Source organism: Hyaena hyaena, unplaced genomic scaffold (genome assembly GCF_003009895.1).
Source record: "Hyaena hyaena isolate Hyena2069 unplaced genomic scaffold, ASM300989v1 scaffold_95, whole genome shotgun sequence".
In the NCBI taxonomy this organism is placed as follows: domain Eukaryota; kingdom Metazoa; phylum Chordata; class Mammalia; order Carnivora; family Hyaenidae; genus Hyaena; species Hyaena hyaena.
The window spans coordinates 807,045-825,297 of NW_024080727.1; the positions used below are offsets into that span (position 1 = coordinate 807,045).

Genomic DNA, 18,253 nt, shown 5'->3' on the forward strand with positions numbered 1-18,253 from the left:
GAACATTCTACTTTCAGACAGCAGGGAAAACCCACACTTGAAAATATTTATCTTTGGCTCTGAATTTTACTCTGATGCTATCTGAGTCTAAGCGTTGTGATTTGGTGAGTGCCTTGAATTTAGTAAATTGGGATCTTGTTTCTACACATGTACAAGATATTAGATGCTATTATGCACTGGAGAAAAGTTCTGAGGTCAAGGCATAGCGGTCAGGAGGTACTTGGAAGTTATTGTTAAGGCTGCTCCACCCCCTCAGGAGAAGGGAGCTGTTCAAGAGACTTTAGGATAAAAGCAGAACATCTGGAGTTTCAGTAATTAAGTCTGAAATGTGGTTCAACAGGAAGTGACAAGTCTGTCCTCTGAGATCTTTTCAAAGTAGGACAGTCTCCATAGTTTAAATATCGCTGGATCTGGAGATAGGTCTTGTGGGACTTTTTAACTCTTTGGGTTCCTTTAGGGCCCTTGGGGGATGGCCTTGCATACGCAGACAACAGTTACAGAATTTAATCACAGTGGGACGTGTTCGGTTAACCTGGGAACTTTAAGGCCTTTCTAAATCAGTTTTCATGGTTCAAGTCCAACTTAGCTATGTTCGTGTGACAAAGATAACCTCTGCACACTGTTTACACTGAAAAATACACGGCTTTGCTGTCCACTTGCATTTTCTCTGTTCTCTTTGAAATAACCGTAGGATGGGCAATAACTTCCTTTTCTTCCCCCATAGATGGTTTCGCCTTCTGCCTAGGAATTAATCCTTACAAAACGATGGCTTTTGATTTTCAGCTTCCCCATTTCTACTTGGAGTTTCTATCTGAAATACAGAAAAATTTCAGCTCAACTATCCTGAAACATTTTAAAGCCTCCCCCCACCCCCTTCCCTTCCCTTTGTAGGAAATTTTAAAACCCCTGATTTGGAATGTTGGGTTATTTGTTCCAACAGGAGCTGAAATAAAATGTGGGGAAGGCTAACTTCATGTAAGGAGGGTCACACCTCGCTGTCCGTGAATGGTTGTCCTGAGGTCCCCACCCTTCCCTAGAACTTACAGAAATGAAGAGGTCTGGTGGCCTGTGACTGTGTGGGTTCATACAAACTAATTGTTATAATTAGCCTTGTTTCCCGGAGGAAGGGACTCCTTGCCTCCCAGGTGGGGGTAATGTCTTAAGTTTGAAAATATAATCAGGCTAGGCTTTAATTTCCAAAGGAAGGAGTTGTGTGCTGGCCCCCCAGCCAGCCACCCTGCCAGCAGGGCAGGGTATCCTCTGTGCATTAGAGTAACCGAGCTTTCTGACTGCTGGGTTGGCCTAGCAGCTAGAGCCCCTTTGCAGGAATAAACATGTCAAATGCAAGAAGCTTCCGTAATCTCACTGAGTATTTAATACTCCCTGAGATTTTTGTTTTTGTTCTTGTTTTTTCTCTCTCTAGATGTCAGCACTGTGGCTGGGACACAGGGGAAGTGGGCAGGTGAGGGTAGTGTCTGCTTGCCATTTCTTGTACCCCTTCCTGTGCTCTGAAGACCTATGCCTTATCTTTAGGATTAAGAATTCCTCAAGGATGGAGGGTGCCTGGGTGGCTCGGTTGAGCATCAGACTTTGGCTCAGGTCATGATCTCACTCATGATCTCATGAGTGTGAGCCTAGCATCAGGCTCTCTGCTGTCAGCGTGGAGCCTGCTTCGGATCCTCAGTCCTCAGCTCTCTCTGCCCCTCCCCCACTTGCATTCTCTGGGTCAAAAATAAATAAAACATTTAAAAAAAAAAGAATTTCTCGGTGGAATTTCAGGTCTGTTTCTAGGTCAGAGCAATGGTTCCATTTCCGATTGGCCAAAGTTTGGAGGGATAGCACAGGTTTTTAAACTTTGTTATGGCTTTTGTTTCTGCTTTAGCTTGACTTTCCCCTTGGGCCCAGGAAAGGCTCTGTATCCGCCACAGCAGGGGGGGGCCTGCTGACCTGTAAACACAGACAGGAAAATCTGGGAGAAGGCAGTGAAAGAAGTCAGAAATCAATTTATGATGCATGCAAATCATGTTTTCAAATATTTACAGAGTCTCTGAGGGAATTACATCACTGTTTATAACTGTTTTGATTGTTTTTTATGACTCAGGCCCTGTAAAGCCAAGCGATGTAATTCCTGAGAGATGCTGAGACTATGCTCTGAGCCTCCCCTCCCAAGCGGAAAGTCGGGGTGTAATGAGAAAAGCGCTCCCCTTAATAGACGGAGCACTGGCTGAGCAGTGGAGGATTATTAATATGCTGCTGGGCGGTGGAGACCTCTCCTCAGTTTACAAGTGGTGGTAGGAGGGCAGCTGTGGCAGCCCAGAATGGGTGGGAGTGCCCAGCCTGGATGCGACATGTGCAGGTGCTAGCTTTGTGTCTGCCTCCTCTGGAGAGTATTGGAAGATTCTGGTGGAAATAACCCATGAATGGTTGGGATTTGATGCTTATCCTCAGATCCCATCCCATATGGCAAAACTGCCCTGACTTCGTAAAGAGATTTGTCGTCCATTCCCATCAGAGGATAGGGGAGGGAGGGGACCTCAGTCTCCATGAACAACAGTAGGGAGTAGACCGGCTCCTGTCCATCTTCCCTTACTCTGGTCCAGCCACTACGGCCTTGACCAGTGCATTTAGCACAAGAGCCCAATTCTGGCCCTGGGTACCTTCTCCATGTCCTCTTCCCCAGGATCTTGAACACAAGTGTGGGTTCACACAAGCATCCTTGCGGAACAGTGTGGAACAGAGGAGGAGGCATGAACTCCAGCCTCACATCCCAGATCTGCCTCTCAGTAGCTGTGTGACCTTCAGCATGACCTCTTTCTGGATTTAATGGGATTAATCCTTATAAATTCTCAGTGCCATGTCTAGCATCTGGCATGCAGTCAGTTCCGGAAACGTTTGCTGTTATTAGTCAGCATCGTGACTTATATTGTCAAGGCCAGTCTTTGAAACAAAGTAGTGGGGTTTTAAAGCCTGGCTCACCCCTAGCAGTTGAGGAAGTAAATTGGCCAAAGGCTACTTAGAGAGAAGCCAGCTTGTGGGCACTGAGGGGGTCGATCACTGGGTATGTTAGCAGAGTCTGTATGTGAAGCCATTCTTTATCGCTCTAAGCAAATTCTAGGACAGCAAACATCTTCTGGGCCGGCAAGATAGCTCCACTGGGAGCACCCAAGAGTGGGACATCCAAGAGCAGCTAGAGTGCTCCCTGGGAGTTCCTGGGAAGACCCGAGCCCTCACAAGAGACTTGGAGCTTCTGGTGCCGAGTTCTGAGCCCCTCCCTCCTCCCCCAGGAGCATCCCCGTGGTGCAGACGCTTCGGACCACGGCCCTGACCACTGCCTGTGCAGACCACTCAGACCAGCGCGTGGGCTACCTGGAGCATGTGGTGGCTCGCATCTCTATTTCCCACCCGCGCAGGGGAGACCTCCAGATCCACCTCATTTCTCCCTCGGGAACCAAGTCTCAACTCTTGGCAAAGAGGTAAGGCCAGGCTGGCCTCGTGGGGTGGGGGCAAGGGCCGGGGCTTGTCAGGAGGGCCTATCCAGCCCCAGATCACAGTGGCCCTTCAGGGCCCTCCCCCCAGGGCAGGTTCTTTCTTTCAGCACCTTCCTCTTGGAGACACTCAGATAGATGTACATTCCCCGCCAACCTGAAACCTGGCCTTCAAACTCATCCTTCCTGGAAAACTTTCATTTCCAGGCAGGAGAGATAAGGGTTTGGAGAGATTTCTGGTATTCTGGCTATGACTTAATTGCTCTTCAGAGTGCACAGAAAATCATTTTTCTCACATTCTGAAGTGAGCGCATGTATCAGGGAAGGACTGCTTCGCCCCCTGAAGCTTCTGCACTGTCCTCCAGTTGTGGGGTGTGCTCTTGAACTTGTGGAGGCAGGAGGCTCTGCTCCGCGGGAGACTGGCTCGCATGTTGGGGTGGGGGTGGCACTCAGAGGCTGCTCTCTGCCGCCTTCTCACCGATGTGCCTGGAAGGGTCCCATTCAGTGGAAGGACTGAGAAACAGCCTCTGAACTGGAGTGAAGGGATTAATGGGAGCTGGGGGAAGGAAGCGAGGGGGACTGGGGCTTCCTTCCGGCCCCTTCTAGCTAAGAGGCGGAGGGAAAAAGAAAGGCTTTAGGACAAATTTGCATTTCCAGCTTTTCTTGAAAAACAGCTGGCAACCATGTCCCCTGCCACCCAGGAAGCACCCTGCCACTGCCTGTACCCTGGGCAGTGGCCCCACTCCCTGCTTGCACACGCTGGGCCCGTGTGACCCATGTGGGTTACCTGCCTGGGGCTGCAGCCATATTTGGGCTGAAGGATTCAGAAAACAGGGGTTGAGTGAATGCCTCCATTCAGGACCAGGCAGGAGTTGCCCCTTCTGTTAACCCCCTTCCACTCCACCTCTACTTTGTGTAAACCAGAGAGACTGACCTGCAGAGATGAAAGGCCTTTGTCTGAAGGAGCGGAGAGTTTGTCCTCTGAAAGCAGCCCTGAGACCAGATCCTGGTTTCACGGGTTCCAAGAGCTTGGCCATCAGGCTCAGTTTCCATCAGGTTAGGTTCCACCCTCATAGAGTGAGAGCGACAGGTGGCATCTCTCCCTCCCGAAGGTAGGCCTCGCCACACTCCCCCTCTGCCCTTGGGAGACCAGCAAGGCCATGAACAGTTTGGGAGTACCCACTGACAAGCTAATGCCTTATTCATGCTATTTTGCAACCAGAGTTGCTATTCTTATTACTGGAACTTTTAGAGATTTCATCTAAAAGTCCAAATTTCTGGCATTTCTTGGAAAATTGGATGTTCTGTGATAAGGGGCCCTCATTCCCTGTGCAAACAGCAGACTGGAGCTGGGCTGATGGGTGGATCCACTTCAGGGTACCTTATGTCCCTGTTCTTACAGTAGTGCAGAGGCCAGGCCCAGGCTCCGTTTCACTCATGACGTCACCTCCCCAGAGCCCCGTTTGCTCCAGGCTGCACACCAGGAGACATCCAAGGTGGTGAGCCCTGACTTCCAGGCAGGAGCTGGATCCGGGCACCAAATGGTGACCTGGGTTGACCAAGAGCCACAGTGAGGCTGAGGGGTTGGGGCGGCAGGTCAGAGGCCAACGGGGCAGCAGTGAACTGCAAGGACCAGCCCTGAGATGGGCTTTGGGCCCAGAGACGCAAGCTTATACCCTCTGCTCCTTCACCTCCCAGCTGGGCGCCCGTCTCTCCTCTCTTTATTCCTCATTTCTGGAAAGCCATTTCACTCCCGTCACAGTCCAGAATGCCACAAGAACTGGATGTTGATGATGTAGATGAAAATGCCCAGCACAGGCAGCTGGCCTCCCTCCCTGTCCTGCTTACATCCATCTTCCTGACCCAGAAGAATCTTCCAGCACCCCAGCAGCCCCACTGGCCCCTGTTCACTCTGCTTCCCCCCGCCCCCTTCTAACTTCCATCCTGCTCAGGCCCAGTGTATGCCCCTTAGATGGGAGACAGTGGGTCCTACCAAGTTCATTCGCTTCCCAACTACCCATTAGCTAGGAGGTGCTGCACCTATGCTATCAAGCACTTGAAACCTGCCTTGAGGCCATTTGTCAGTCATCTGAGTCTTGGGAATTTGGTTTTTTTCCAAGGCACAGATTTTGTGATTATATCAAGAGTTTGTATTTGGGGGATCTATTACCTTCTACTTTATTTCACGTCTTGCTCAATTCAGCAGCTTTTTGGGTTGCCAGATTTTTTTTTTTTTTTTTTTTTTTGCTAAGAGTTAAGTTGACATTCGTTAAGTATTTCAGCCCTTAAAAGACAATTTGTCTTTGTTCTATCCCAGGCGGGTTGGGTCCAGTTTGGCATCGTGTGCAAAAATCAGCCTTGACCTTTGCAGTTTCTTAGAAGAACATACAGGGTGTGGCCCTCCCCCTCACTATTCGCCCTGCAAGAAACATTCTTCCAATAAAGGTTATTATACATTCGTTGGATGTTCAGAGAACACCCAAATCAGGCATCCAGTCATACATCACAGAAAATATGCATCTGAACTTCTGATGAAAAATAAAGAGCTCCTGGGTAAAGACACTGCTCCACAATAGGAGTAGAAAATTAGACTGGGAAGGAAGAGTAAGAGATTAGAACCTGAATTGTTTCTTCCAAGGAGAGGAGACTACGCAGGGCACAGGGTGTGGGAAGATAGAGGGTACCCGTGACTTGCTTCCTGTTTTCTATTCATGTCAAAGAAGAGAAAAATGGATCTGAGTTGAAGTCCCAGTTCGGAAGGACTGTGGGGTAGAGAAGGACCAGGGGACACTCATAGTAACCTACAAGGGGAGGCTGGCTGAGGGGCAGGAGCTCTTGCACTCCCCATGCTGCACCCAGGGGTGCCTCCTACCCACACTGGAGAACAGCCAGGCCCCTCATGTCGTCTCCCCTAAATGCATCTGTTGAAGCCTGTTAAGCCCTGGAGAGTTGCACATTTTTCCTTCTTGGTATCTCCTGGAGAAGAAGCACATAAGAGCTGGGCTTCCTTTGTGATGCCCTTGGGACTTAAGTGAAAGAGTCATGTGGCCTAGCATCCGTCTGCCTCTGTGCACCCAGGCATTGGTCCCGATCCTCTGTAGGATCACTGCTGGGGTAGGAAGGGACCAAACCCCTGAAGGAACGTGGGGTGGGGGGGTTGGGGGCCTTCCTTGGTAACCTCCCACACACCTCCCTGCTCTGGAAAGAACAAGGACAGGAGTCCGAATGCCCTCGAGTGAGCCCCAGCTCAGCCGGTTACTGGCTGTTGGACCTGCCACGAATCACTCGCTACCCTTGGGATCTCTCCATCCATTGGGCTGGTGGGAGACCATCCCGGCTGAGTCTGTCTCATGTCGGGCACCTGTAAGTCCTGCGAGCCTGCCTGCCTCTCAGAATGTTCCGGGGACCCGGTGGGATAATGGTGAAGCTGCTGTCCAGGGCTGTGTCATAATGCAAGGGTTTGAAAGTGGTCACCGTTGTACCTGCACCTGTGTCTGTGCTGAGGGCCAGGCCCCTTTTCCTTCTGTTCTCAGGCCTGGCGCCCGGGAGGCACCACTCAGCTGGATGGTATTGTCACCTAAGGAGTAATTCTGAGCTGGGAGAGAGCCCTCCTTGGCCCATCTCCCCACCCCCAACCCGCACCGCTCCTTTCCAGATCCTTGTGTTCTCACCCCGAGTCTCCAATTGCAGATTGCTGGATCATTCCAATGAAGGGTTTACCAACTGGGAATTCATGACCGTGCACTGCTGGGGAGAAAAGGCTGAGGGGGAATGGACCCTGGAAATCCAAGACATGCCGTCCCAGGTCCGCAACCCTGAGAAGCAAGGTCAGTGGCTCTCAGGAATTTCATGGACCATTTCTGTTATTTCTACCCTTCTGTTAATTCCAGGCTTGTGTATTGAACTAGTATTTCTCATAATTCTTTCTTTTCTTTTTTGTCTTCTTCTTTTTTTAATGGAGGTAAAATTCACCATTTAAATCCTTTTAAAGTACGTAACTAGGAGCACCTGGGTGGCTCAGTCAGTTAAGCGTCCAACTTGGGTTCAGGTCATGATCTTGAGGTTCATGAGTTTGAGCCCCATGTCGGGCTCTGTGCTGACAGCTCAGAGCCTGGAGCCAGCTTGGGACTCTGTGTCTCTCTCTCTCTGCCCCTCTCCTGCTCATGCTCCATCTCTCTCTCTCAAAAATAATGTAACTAAATGGCCTTCAGTACATTCAGTGTGTCATACAACTTACCACTTAACTAAATCCAGAACTTAGTCATCACTCCAAAGTGACACCCCATACCCACTAAGCAGACACTCCCCATTCTCCCAGCCCCTAGCGACCCCTAACCTACTTTCTATCTCCATGGATTTGTCTCTTCTGGATGTTTCATGTAAATGAATCACATAATATGTTACCTTTCGTGTCTAGCTTCTTCTAGTTAGCATAATGTTTATAGTATGTATCCGTACTTCACACCCTTTCATGACTAAATACAATTTAGTTGTGTGTAAATAACTGCATATATAACATTTCACTTATCCTTTCATGAGTTGATAGACAGCTGGGTTCTTTCTATTTAATGGCTGTTATGAATAATGCTGCTTTGAACGTCCACGTGTAAGTTTTTAGGTGGGCATCAGTTCTCTTGGTTGTATATGTAAGAATGCAATTGCTGGATTATATAGTAATTCTATGTTTGACTTTTGAAGAACCATCAAACTGTTCTCTGCAGTGACTGTGCCATTTTATGTTCCTACGAGCACTATATGAAGATTTTAGTTCCTCTGTATCATCATCAACTCTTGTTTTATCATATCCATTTTCTTATTATAGACATCCTAGTGGGTGTGAAGTATATCTCATTATGGTTTTGATTTGCACAAATTTCCCCAATGACTAATAATACTGAGCATCTTTTCATGGGTTTATTGACCATTTTTATATCTTTGGAGAAATGTTTATTCATATCTTTTGCTCATTTTAAAACTGGGTTGTTCGTCTTTTAGTATGGAGTTGTAAGAGTTCTTTTTAAAATTTTTTTTAATGTTTTTATTTATTTTTGAGAGAGAGAGAGCACAAGCAGGTGAGTGGCAGAGAGAGAGACACACACAGAATCTGAAGCAGGCTCCAGGCTCTGAACTGTCAGCACAGAGCCCGACACAGGGCTCAAACTCACGAATGGGGAGATCATGACCTGAGCAGAAGTTGGACACTTAACCAGCTGAGCCACCCAGGCGCCCAATTGTTGGAATTTTGATAGAGATTTCACTGACTCTAGTTCAGTTTGGGGAGAATTGCCATCTTAACAAAATTGAGTTTTCCCATCCTTGAATACGATTTATTTATTTATTTTTATTTATTTCCATCTTCTTTCATTTCCATCACCATTGTTTTGTGGCTGTCAGTGCACATCTTGTATCTTCTTGGTGACATTCGTTCCTAAGTATTTTGTTCTTTTTGATGCTATTGTAAATGGAGTGGTTTTCTTAATCTTGCTTTCAGATTGCTTTTTTTTCTCTGGGAGGGTAGCCTTTCATAACTCTCCTTGTGCGTCATAATCATTTCTTGAACTGATCTGTGTTGAATTCCTAGTTTGGGCCAGGCACTGATGGAGGTGGTGAGATTACACCGGGAAGGAAGATGAGAATAATCATTGCGTCTTCTGCTGTAGTCACCAACTGCGGTCTCTGCTGGCTTCATATATCTCTTTGTTGCATTGGGATTTGTACTAAAGGGACAGGGACTATGCTCTCTGTGTAGACAGTTCCCTGAGGTTTGCTTTCCCTGGTCTCTTGTTCCCAGGGGCCTGCTTCTTGATCACCCTGGAACCTTCCACTGCCCTGGTCCTTTTCTGAATTTTCATGAAGCACAGTTTCGGGGATTATTTTTTAACCAGGAAAAGAATATTGACTTGCCTCATGCAGAAAATTGACTTTATTTTTTATTTTATTTTTTTAATGTTTTATTTTTGAGAGAGAGAGAATGCCCAACACAGGGCTCCAATTCACAAGCTGTGAGAACATGACCTGAACCGAAGTCAGACACTTAACCAATGGAGCCACCCAGGTGCCCCCAGAAAATTGACTTTAAATGATCACATCATCTTTACGTTTCCCCTGCCTGCCCCAGTCTCTTTCTTTCTGCCTTTAGGATAATAATTATCTGGAAAAAACATTACCATAACAAAGTCTAAAAATACAAAGATGCAAAATTTTAAATCACTTGAAATTCTAATTAAATCACTCGAAATTAAAAGTTTATTTTGAGAGAGAGAGAGAGACAGCAGGGGAGGGACAGAGAGAGAGAGAGAGAGAGAGAGAGAGAGAGAATCCCAAGCAGGCTTCACACTGCCAGCACAGAGCCCTATCAGGGGCTCGAACCCACGAACTGTGAGATCATGACCTGAGCCAAAACCAAGTCAGCTGCTTAACCCACCGAGCCACGTAGGCACCGAAAATTCATATATTTTAAAAGTAGAAGCTACTGAATTCTTTTAAAACCCCAAAGTGCGCTGACCTACCGTTGAAAGTCAAAGATCTGTGTCTCATGCTGGCTGCAGCCACAAGCATTGCGTGCTCCCCAGGTACGAGGTGGAATTCCCATGCCGGCCGGCACCGCCACTTGCCTGGGAGTCCAGCACTACAGAGCTGGCGGCTGTACCCACCTGGATGGGTGCATCTGTGGAGCTGAGTGTTCACATGCAAAACCTGTCTGAAGCCGGGGCCCATGTCTGTAGCGGGGAAGAGCGTGCACACCATTGTGATTCTGGTAGATGTTTATTTACACTTCCAAGAGCTTCGCAAGTCAGGGTCCCTTTCTGGACCTCAGTATCCTTGGATGTGAAACAGGGCAGAGCTAGATGCTCTCTGAGACCTAATAGAGGATGTATCTGTCTCTGAAGCAGTGGCTCCTGTGACACGGCCACATCCTGGAGGGGGCCCTGCTGGCTGAGGTCACCGCTCCCCTCTCTCTAGCCTGCCCACACCCCAGTCCTCTGTAAGCCCAGATGGAGATGTCCTCTTCATGCAGGGGTGGGTGGGCGGCAAGATGGGAAGGCACCTAGGAGATCCCCAGGCCCCCTCCACCGGCCCTGCCTGCAGGCGGGTTTATCGACATGCAGGTGCTGATGCAGTGTGTCCAGTGGTGTCGAAACCCTGCAAGGCCAGATTGCACCGGGCTCTGTAGGCCATTGCCAAGGTTGGAGGGAAGCCACTGGGGGGTTTAGGCAGAGGAGAGAGATGATCTCAACTTCGGTGTTACTAGGTTCACTCCTAACAGTTTGGTCAGACTACTCTGCAGTGTGTTTGGAGTAGAGGAGAGGCACAGTTAAGGGGTCATCACAACGGGACAGGAGGGTGACTCAGACCAGGTTGGTGGCAGTGGGGCAGTCAGATTCTAAAAGCCGTGTTGAGAGGGTATGCTAACAGATGAGGTACAGGCTGTGAGAGGAGAGAGGGAACGTGGACAACTCCAGAAGTTTGGTTTTGTTCTGTGAAAGAATGGACCTGCAATTCTCTGGATCTGGAACACTGCAGGGTAGGGGGTGCTGGAGAGAAGATAAGGAGCTCAGTTTGGGGTCAAGGGGTTCCATCAAAGACTCAAGTGACAAATCCAGGTAGAGATGTGAGGCTGGACGCCAGGGCAGAGGTCTGGGCCGGAAATACACATTTGAGTGTTGTTGGCAGGTAGCTGGTAGTGAAAGCTGCAAGAGTGGACACGCTCTCCCAGGGGGTGAGTGGGGGTACCCTGCGGTCCTCCAGGGGTGGGCACTGGAGGGAATCTACCTATGTAATGATGATTCCCCCAAGTCCAGGTATGGAGCTTTGGGGTTGTTTCGGTGCCCAACACACAACTACATGCCGCACCCCCCCACACCCCTGTCCCCGTCTCTGCTCCCTGTCTGCTGCCTGCACAGCACCCCCCAGCCCTACCTTCATCTTTCACACTGATCTCTGAAACCATGTCTGTTGGCTTACGTGGTCCCGGTGCCTCCTGCCACATGGTCATCACAGGTGGTTGTTTGGTGAATAAGTGAGTATGGCCGGAACCTTTTGTGATCACCATGTGACCAGGTGCTTTACATACTACAGTGGACGCAGGCTGAGCGATACAGGGGCTCCCTCCTGAGTGCAGCCCCACAGTAAGCCCTGATACAGGCCAATGCCCATTCTTGGGCATGGTTGGAACCTGGGTCTTTGGCTAGTTGAGACAGAAACAGAATAAGCTTTCAGAGCTCTGACCTCCTGTGGCTTATTAGAATTTGGGGGGCCGGGGCACACTGCGCAGAGTCTGTGCACTCCTGAGCAGCTCCTATGCAGTTCATTCGCACAAGCTTTGCCCTGTGGGGGGGTGCCACACCTGAGATGGCCTTTGCAGAAGCAAGTGCAAGCAGGTGGCCCGCCACTGGTACCTTACTGCCCTCCTCTCCCTCCCTGTGCATGATGGATCCCTCTCTGGGCTGTATGCTCAGCACGTCCAGCATTAGTGCCTCCTCCCTATGCACAAGGTGGACAACAGCATCTCTCCAGAGTGTAGGGAAGGGGGGAAAAGAGAATGATAAGCCTCTTTCAACCAGTCTGCCTTTAAAGGTAGGGCTATCCCCTGGGGCGCCTCTATGGCTCAGTCAGTTAAGTGTCCAATTTTGGCTCAGGTCATGATCTCATGGTTTGTGAGTTTGAGCCTCACATCAGGCTCTGTGCTGACAGCTCAGAGCCTGGAGCCTGCCTCGGATTATGTGTCTCCCTCCCTGAAACCCCTCCCCCTCTCATGCTCTGTCTCACTCTCAAAAATAAAAAATAAAAAAATTAAGACAAACCCACATTATTAACAAAGCAGGGCTGTCCCCAACACGGACAAGTTCAGGTCAGTCTGGCGGTGTCTGTTGGGGACCTCAGCCATAGAAGGTGACACAAGGTGACCAAAGTTTCCCATTGACTCCAGCATTCCAGGACCCAGGAGAAATGCAGGCCTGGGAGCTGCCTCTTGGTGTTGGCTGCCGGTGCCCAGGGTGTGATTGATCCCAAAGCACATGTCTTTCCCTCCCTGGTTTTCTGGTCACTGCCAACCTCAGTGCCAAGAATAATGCAGCAAACACCAACACTGGCTGGCCAGAAGGAGTGGCACCAGCCTCATTTCTCTGCAGTGCTCCTGAGGCCCCCTGTTTTGGGGGCGAGGTTCTGGTTTCTGTGTCATTCACTGCAATATCCCTCAAATTTCTGCAATTTACTTAATTGCTTTAAAAAAAAAGAAAGAAAACAACTCCGTTTCAATGGTGTGCTATGCAATGGTACTATAAAATCTCAGCAAAGACCACAGCTTACTAAATAACTGAGTCCTCTGAATGTGCTAGCTCAAAGAATACTCACCCCCTATCAGATTGAACCTGGTTTATGTCATTCGTTTTAAAACTGTTTTTTAGAAACTGAGTAGCGGATTAGTTCATTCATTTTCCCCTTCAGTTCCTGGGCCAGGAGAAGGGTGTGTCTTCTCCCAGATCAGTCTCCTCTGGCAAGGGAATTGAGAGCACATCCTGATTCACAGCTGTGTTGTGTTTACAAGTGGCTTTTCATTCATTCCTCACACAGGTGTTCAGCACACCTTTATTGAACTTTACTGAGTGCTGGGTCTGGACACGCTAGGACCTTGCACACCGTGGCTGGGGAAGCAGGCGTGGGCCCAGGTGTGGGAGAGTGGGCTCCCTGCGTGTCCAGGGTGGGCATGTGAGGCGAGCACCATGCACACCACCCCAGTTTCCCATCCAGAGCCTGTAAGGCCTGAGACAGGGATCTGGTGACTATGCAGCCAGAGCAAAGTTCCACCTTGCAGACCCTCATCTTTCAGAGAAGTACAGATGCATTTTAGAACATTTCCCTGTAGAATGCTCAAAATGTTAAGCCTGGGTCTTCCTGAATGCAGAAAGTTCCAGTGCTCTAGGAAATGTGTGTGTTTCCTTCTCTTGCATCTGGATTGGAACAAGCCTGGGGTCAGATCTTCAGGTTTCCACTTTTCCCAAATTTCTGACGTCTTAGAAAATTCAGGCTGCTATACCCAAGTGCCATAGACCAGGAGGCATAGAAACAACAGAAATTCATTCCTCACAGTCCTGGAGGCTGGAAAGTCCGAGGTCAGGCTGCCAGAGTGGTCAGGTTCTGGGGACATCTCTCTTCCCAGCCACCTCCTTTTTGTATCCTCTCATGGTAGGAGCTTGGCAAGCTAACTCTCTGGTGTCACTTTTTTTTTTAAGTATTTATTTTTGAGACAGAGAGAGACAGAGTGTGAGTGGGGGAGGGGCAGAGAGAGGGGGAGACAGAATTGAACCAGGCTCCAGGCTCTGAGCTGTCAGCACAAAGCCCGATGCAGGGCTCGAACCCACGCGAGATCACGACCCAAACAGAAGTTGGACACTTAACCGACTGAGCCACCAAGGTGCCCCTCTGGGGTCACTTTTAGTAGGATACTAATCCTATTCATGAGGGCTCCACCCTCCTGACCTAATCACCTCCCTATAGCCCCACCACCGAATACCCTCATGTTGGGGTCAGGTCCCAACATAGGAATTTGGGGGAACACAAGCATTCGATCCACAATGACACCTGGCCTCACTGCTGCACCTTTCCTCCTGCAAAATGAGGATGAACACACCTTGCTGAGGATTTGCATAGAAGGTGGTGAACCAGGCCAGGTAACTAAGGAGAGGGGTCCCCCCATCCTGCCCTCCTCACCTCAGAGCCCATATGGGTGGTCACACCTGGAGCATAAGGCAAAGCCATGCACCTGCTCCTCCTCGGACAGCCTCCCTGCTCAGCGAGGCGTCCTGCTTAGCACCCTCAGGTACGGGCAAGCTCCTAGCACTCGTCGTGGCCTTTGGCTCCCACACGCACTTCGATGCCCATGGCTCTGCTCAGCTGGAAGTGAGTGTGGCCTTGAGTAGCACTAGGGATGTCTTTGCTCATTTCTTCTCTCATTCACTGGGCACACACTTACTGAGACTGCCTGTGGGTGACACACCACAGCTGCTGGGCAGGCGCAGGCAGAAGCATGTTTCTTCATGCTTCTCCTCTGTACCCCACTCCGCCCTGCGGGTTCAGCTCTGTGCCCTGCACAGAGAGCCCGACCAAGGCTGTGGTTTGTCTCCATCCTGGCCACGCACTTACTTTATAACCACAAGCCCACCCAAAGAGCAGGTGCCTCCTATTGTCTTCCCCTGTGAGTGGGGTTGTAAGGCATCCACCTGAAATGGAAAATATAATCAAGCATGCTTTCCAATACCCTTTCTCTAATTGACACCATGTATCATATTCCATAGCTCCAGTGGGTTTTAGTTTTACATAATTGGTGTTCACATAGTAATAAACAGACGGAAACAATTGGTGGTGTCTTAAAAACTTCTACGTCATTTCTCTTGAATGCAGAGAATTTACATTTTCTCCCTGATGAAAATGTCTTTCTTTTTTTTTTCCTCTGGTCTTCTCTCTGAGTCCAAAAGAGCAACAACCCACATGGGCCAGGTTTCTCTCTGTTTCACCAGCATTTCCAGATTCCCACTGACCTAGGGAAACAGTAAAATGGATCAAAAAGAGGAATGGAATGATAGTCAGTGCTTATGCATTCTTTATGAGGTACTGATGTTATTTCATCTCACTGCTAAAAATCATGATATAGGGGTACATGGGTGGCTCAGTCGATTAAGCCTCTGACTCTTGGTTTCAGCTCAGGTTATGATCTCATGGTTTGTGAGTTTGAGCCCCTCATCGGACTCCATGCTGAACATGGAGGCTGTGTGGGATTCTGTCCCTCCCTCTCCCTCTGACTCTTTCTTGCTTGTGTTCATTTCTTTCTCTCTCTCTCTCTCTCTCTCTGCCCCTCCCCTGCTTGTGCTTTCTCTCACTTTCTCTCTCAAAATAAATAAATAAACATTTTAAAAAATACTACTTCAGGGGAGGGGTGCCTGGCTGGCTCAGTTGGTAGAGCGTATGACTCTTGATCTCGGGGTCAAGCCCCACGTTGGGTAAAAAGCTTACCTAAAAAAAATAAAGATAAATAAAAAACAAATAACTTCAGGCGGTGTGGGCTAGGAAAGCGAGGAGGAGGTAGACAAAGCAAAATTGGTGGAATGTTGCTGATTGTTGTCACTGTGTGATGGGAACATAGGAACTCACTCTTGCTTTCTCTATTTTATTTTTATTTGAAAATTTCCATCATGAAATTTAAAACAATACACCTATGGGTAACATTTCTTCCTAAGTGCTAAAAATGAAAGACTATCAGAGAGATTCAGATTGCACAAATAAGATAACATAATGATATAGCTGCTTGGAAGCAAATATACCTTAATTCTCCATATGTATGTGAGAAAAAAGACTCAATATACCATGGGAGAACCAGTGTCTTTGGACTTTCTTACCCCCAAAGAGTCCGTCTTAATTCTATATAGGAATAAGGCAAGGCACCAAACTCTGTGTGCGTGCATGGACTGGAGTGGGTATCATGTGTGTGTGTGTGTGTGTGTGTGTGTGTGTGTGTGCGCATGTGGGTAAGTATGCATATGTACATATGGGTATGTATGTACACATGAATGTATGTATGTATTATGTGTGTGTGGGGTGAGTGTAGGTGGTTACATATATATATGTATGAGTGTGTATCTGCTTGTTATTGAAGAACCAGCATACCATAGAGGTTGAGTCTGGAGCCAGCCTGCCTATCAGATTCATATTCTGCCCCTCAGCAGCAGTGGCCCTGGACAGGTCATTGCCATTCTATGAGTCTTGGGTCCCACTTCTGCATAGGGCTGTTGGAAGCATTAAATTTCCATCCGTGTCAAATGCTATTAACCTGACCACTCATGGCAATCTTACTGTGAGTGTTTTTATCCTCATTTTGTGAGAGAGGAGGCTAGTTCCAAGCCTGAGAAGAGCCTGACAGAGCCCACACAGCCATAAGGGCACAGTCTGGACGCGGGGTGCCTCTTCTGACCACAGGCAGCCTTTAGCTGATGTTATACCCTTTTTTAACCTGTGGCCAGTGGTTTTCCTGTATCTGGCTTTGGGATAGTTCTGTTAGTTTGTTTTTATTCTAAGTGTCATAAGATAAAAATCAAATAAAATATTGAAGTCTAGCAGGTGCCTTGTATAAGGAACATCTGCTGGGTACTGTGGTCAATGACTTCTAGAAAGTGTTTCTCCTGACAGGCTGCTTCACTAAGACCAAGATTCAAGGGAGTTTTGACCTGGGCACAGCCCTTTATTTTTTTTTTTAACCCACCAGAGCACTTAAAATGCAATAGGCACTTAAAATGGATGGTTATTGATTTTTAAGGGTTTTTCCTCTGTACTGTGTTTCTGGCTTCAACATCATTTAGATGGCCATTCTTCACAAATCTCCCATTTTAAGATGATCCCAATCAGTATCACTATGAAATTAAGGGGGTAGGAGGAATCTAACTGAATGATTATAAAGCTCATCTAGAAGAGTAAACACAGAGAATAGTGAGAGAAATGCCAAAAAAATAAATGTAGGTATTCAGACATTCAGTTGACCCTTGAACATGGGGGTGAGGGGCACCAACCCACCACTCAGTCAAAAATCCACATATCCCTTCTGACTCCCCAAAAACTTAACTACTAGTGACCTGCTGGTGACCATAAGCCTTACTTATAACACAATTAACACATATCTTATATGTGTTAATGTATACATTAAATGTGTTACAACTATATTCTTACAGTAAAGTAAGTTTAAGTAAAGAAAATGTCATTAAGAGGGGTGCCTGGGTGGCCCAGTCGGCTAAGCATCCGACTTCAGCTCAGGTCGCAATCTCTCGGTTCGTGAGTGTGAGCCCCACATCGGAGTCTGTGCTGACAGCTCAGAGCCTGGAGCCTGCTTCAGATGCTGTGTCTCCGTCTCTCTCTGCCTCTCCTCCACTCATGCTTCGTCTGTCTCTCTCTCTCAAAAATAAACATTAAAAAATTAAAAAAAAGAGAAAATGTCCTTAAGAAAGTGATAAAACAGAAGAAATACTTCTATAGTACTATACTGTATTTATTTATTTTTTAAAAAATCTGTGTATAAATGGACCTGTGTAGTTTAAACCCCTGTTGCTCTATGGGTCAACTGTATTTTTTTGGTTAACATTTATTTACCTTTGAGAGACAGAGGGAGACAGAGCACTGGTGAGGGAGGAGCAGAGAGACAGGGAGACACAGAAACCGAAGCAGGCTCCAGGCTTCAAGCTGTCAGCACAGAGCCCAACACAGGGGTTGAACTCACAAACCATGAGATCATGACCTGAGCCGAAATCAGATGCTTAACCGACTGAGCCACCGAGGCACCCCATGGGTCAACTGTATTTTTAAAGTATAATAATAATTAAAATGGTATGACCCTGATGCTAGTATAGACAGAGAAGTCAAGAGGAACAATAAAGAGTCCACCTGTAAAGTCATAGAGGTGCGCTAAGCATAGCATTTCAAATTGGTGGGGGCAGGGGAGGAGCAGAGAATGAGGTATTAAATAAAAGCCCTCAACAATTAGCTAACCATTTGGAGAGGAGATTATTATTTTGGTAGATTTATACACATAAAATTAGAAACTTCCGCTTGGCAAAAAGTACCATAAAATTAAAATTAGAAAATTATTTCTAAAATATTTTGGATGAACTCTAGTAATTCACAGATGGTTGTTTTCACTTCACTCAAGCCTAATGGTCGCTAACTTTTTCTGTAAAAGGCCGGATAGTAAATATATTAGGCTTTCTAGTCGTGGCAAAGGCTCAGCTCTT

The 18,253-nt window shown here is 47.8% G+C and overlaps 1 protein-coding gene across 2 annotated transcripts in view; it reads left to right on the top strand.

Annotated features, from left to right (window-relative positions):
- Positions 1-18,253, top strand: part of PCSK6 (proprotein convertase subtilisin/kexin type 6) — a 193,040-nt gene that overhangs the window by 130,311 nt on the left and 44,476 nt on the right. For both annotated transcript variants that reach the window (XM_039235060.1, XM_039235061.1), the window contains exons 12-13: positions 3,285-3,473; positions 7,176-7,312. In XM_039235060.1, coding sequence (XP_039090991.1) covers positions 3,285-3,473; positions 7,176-7,312 — 326 coding nt within the window. The remainder of the gene's footprint in view (positions 1-3,284; positions 3,474-7,175; positions 7,313-18,253) is intronic.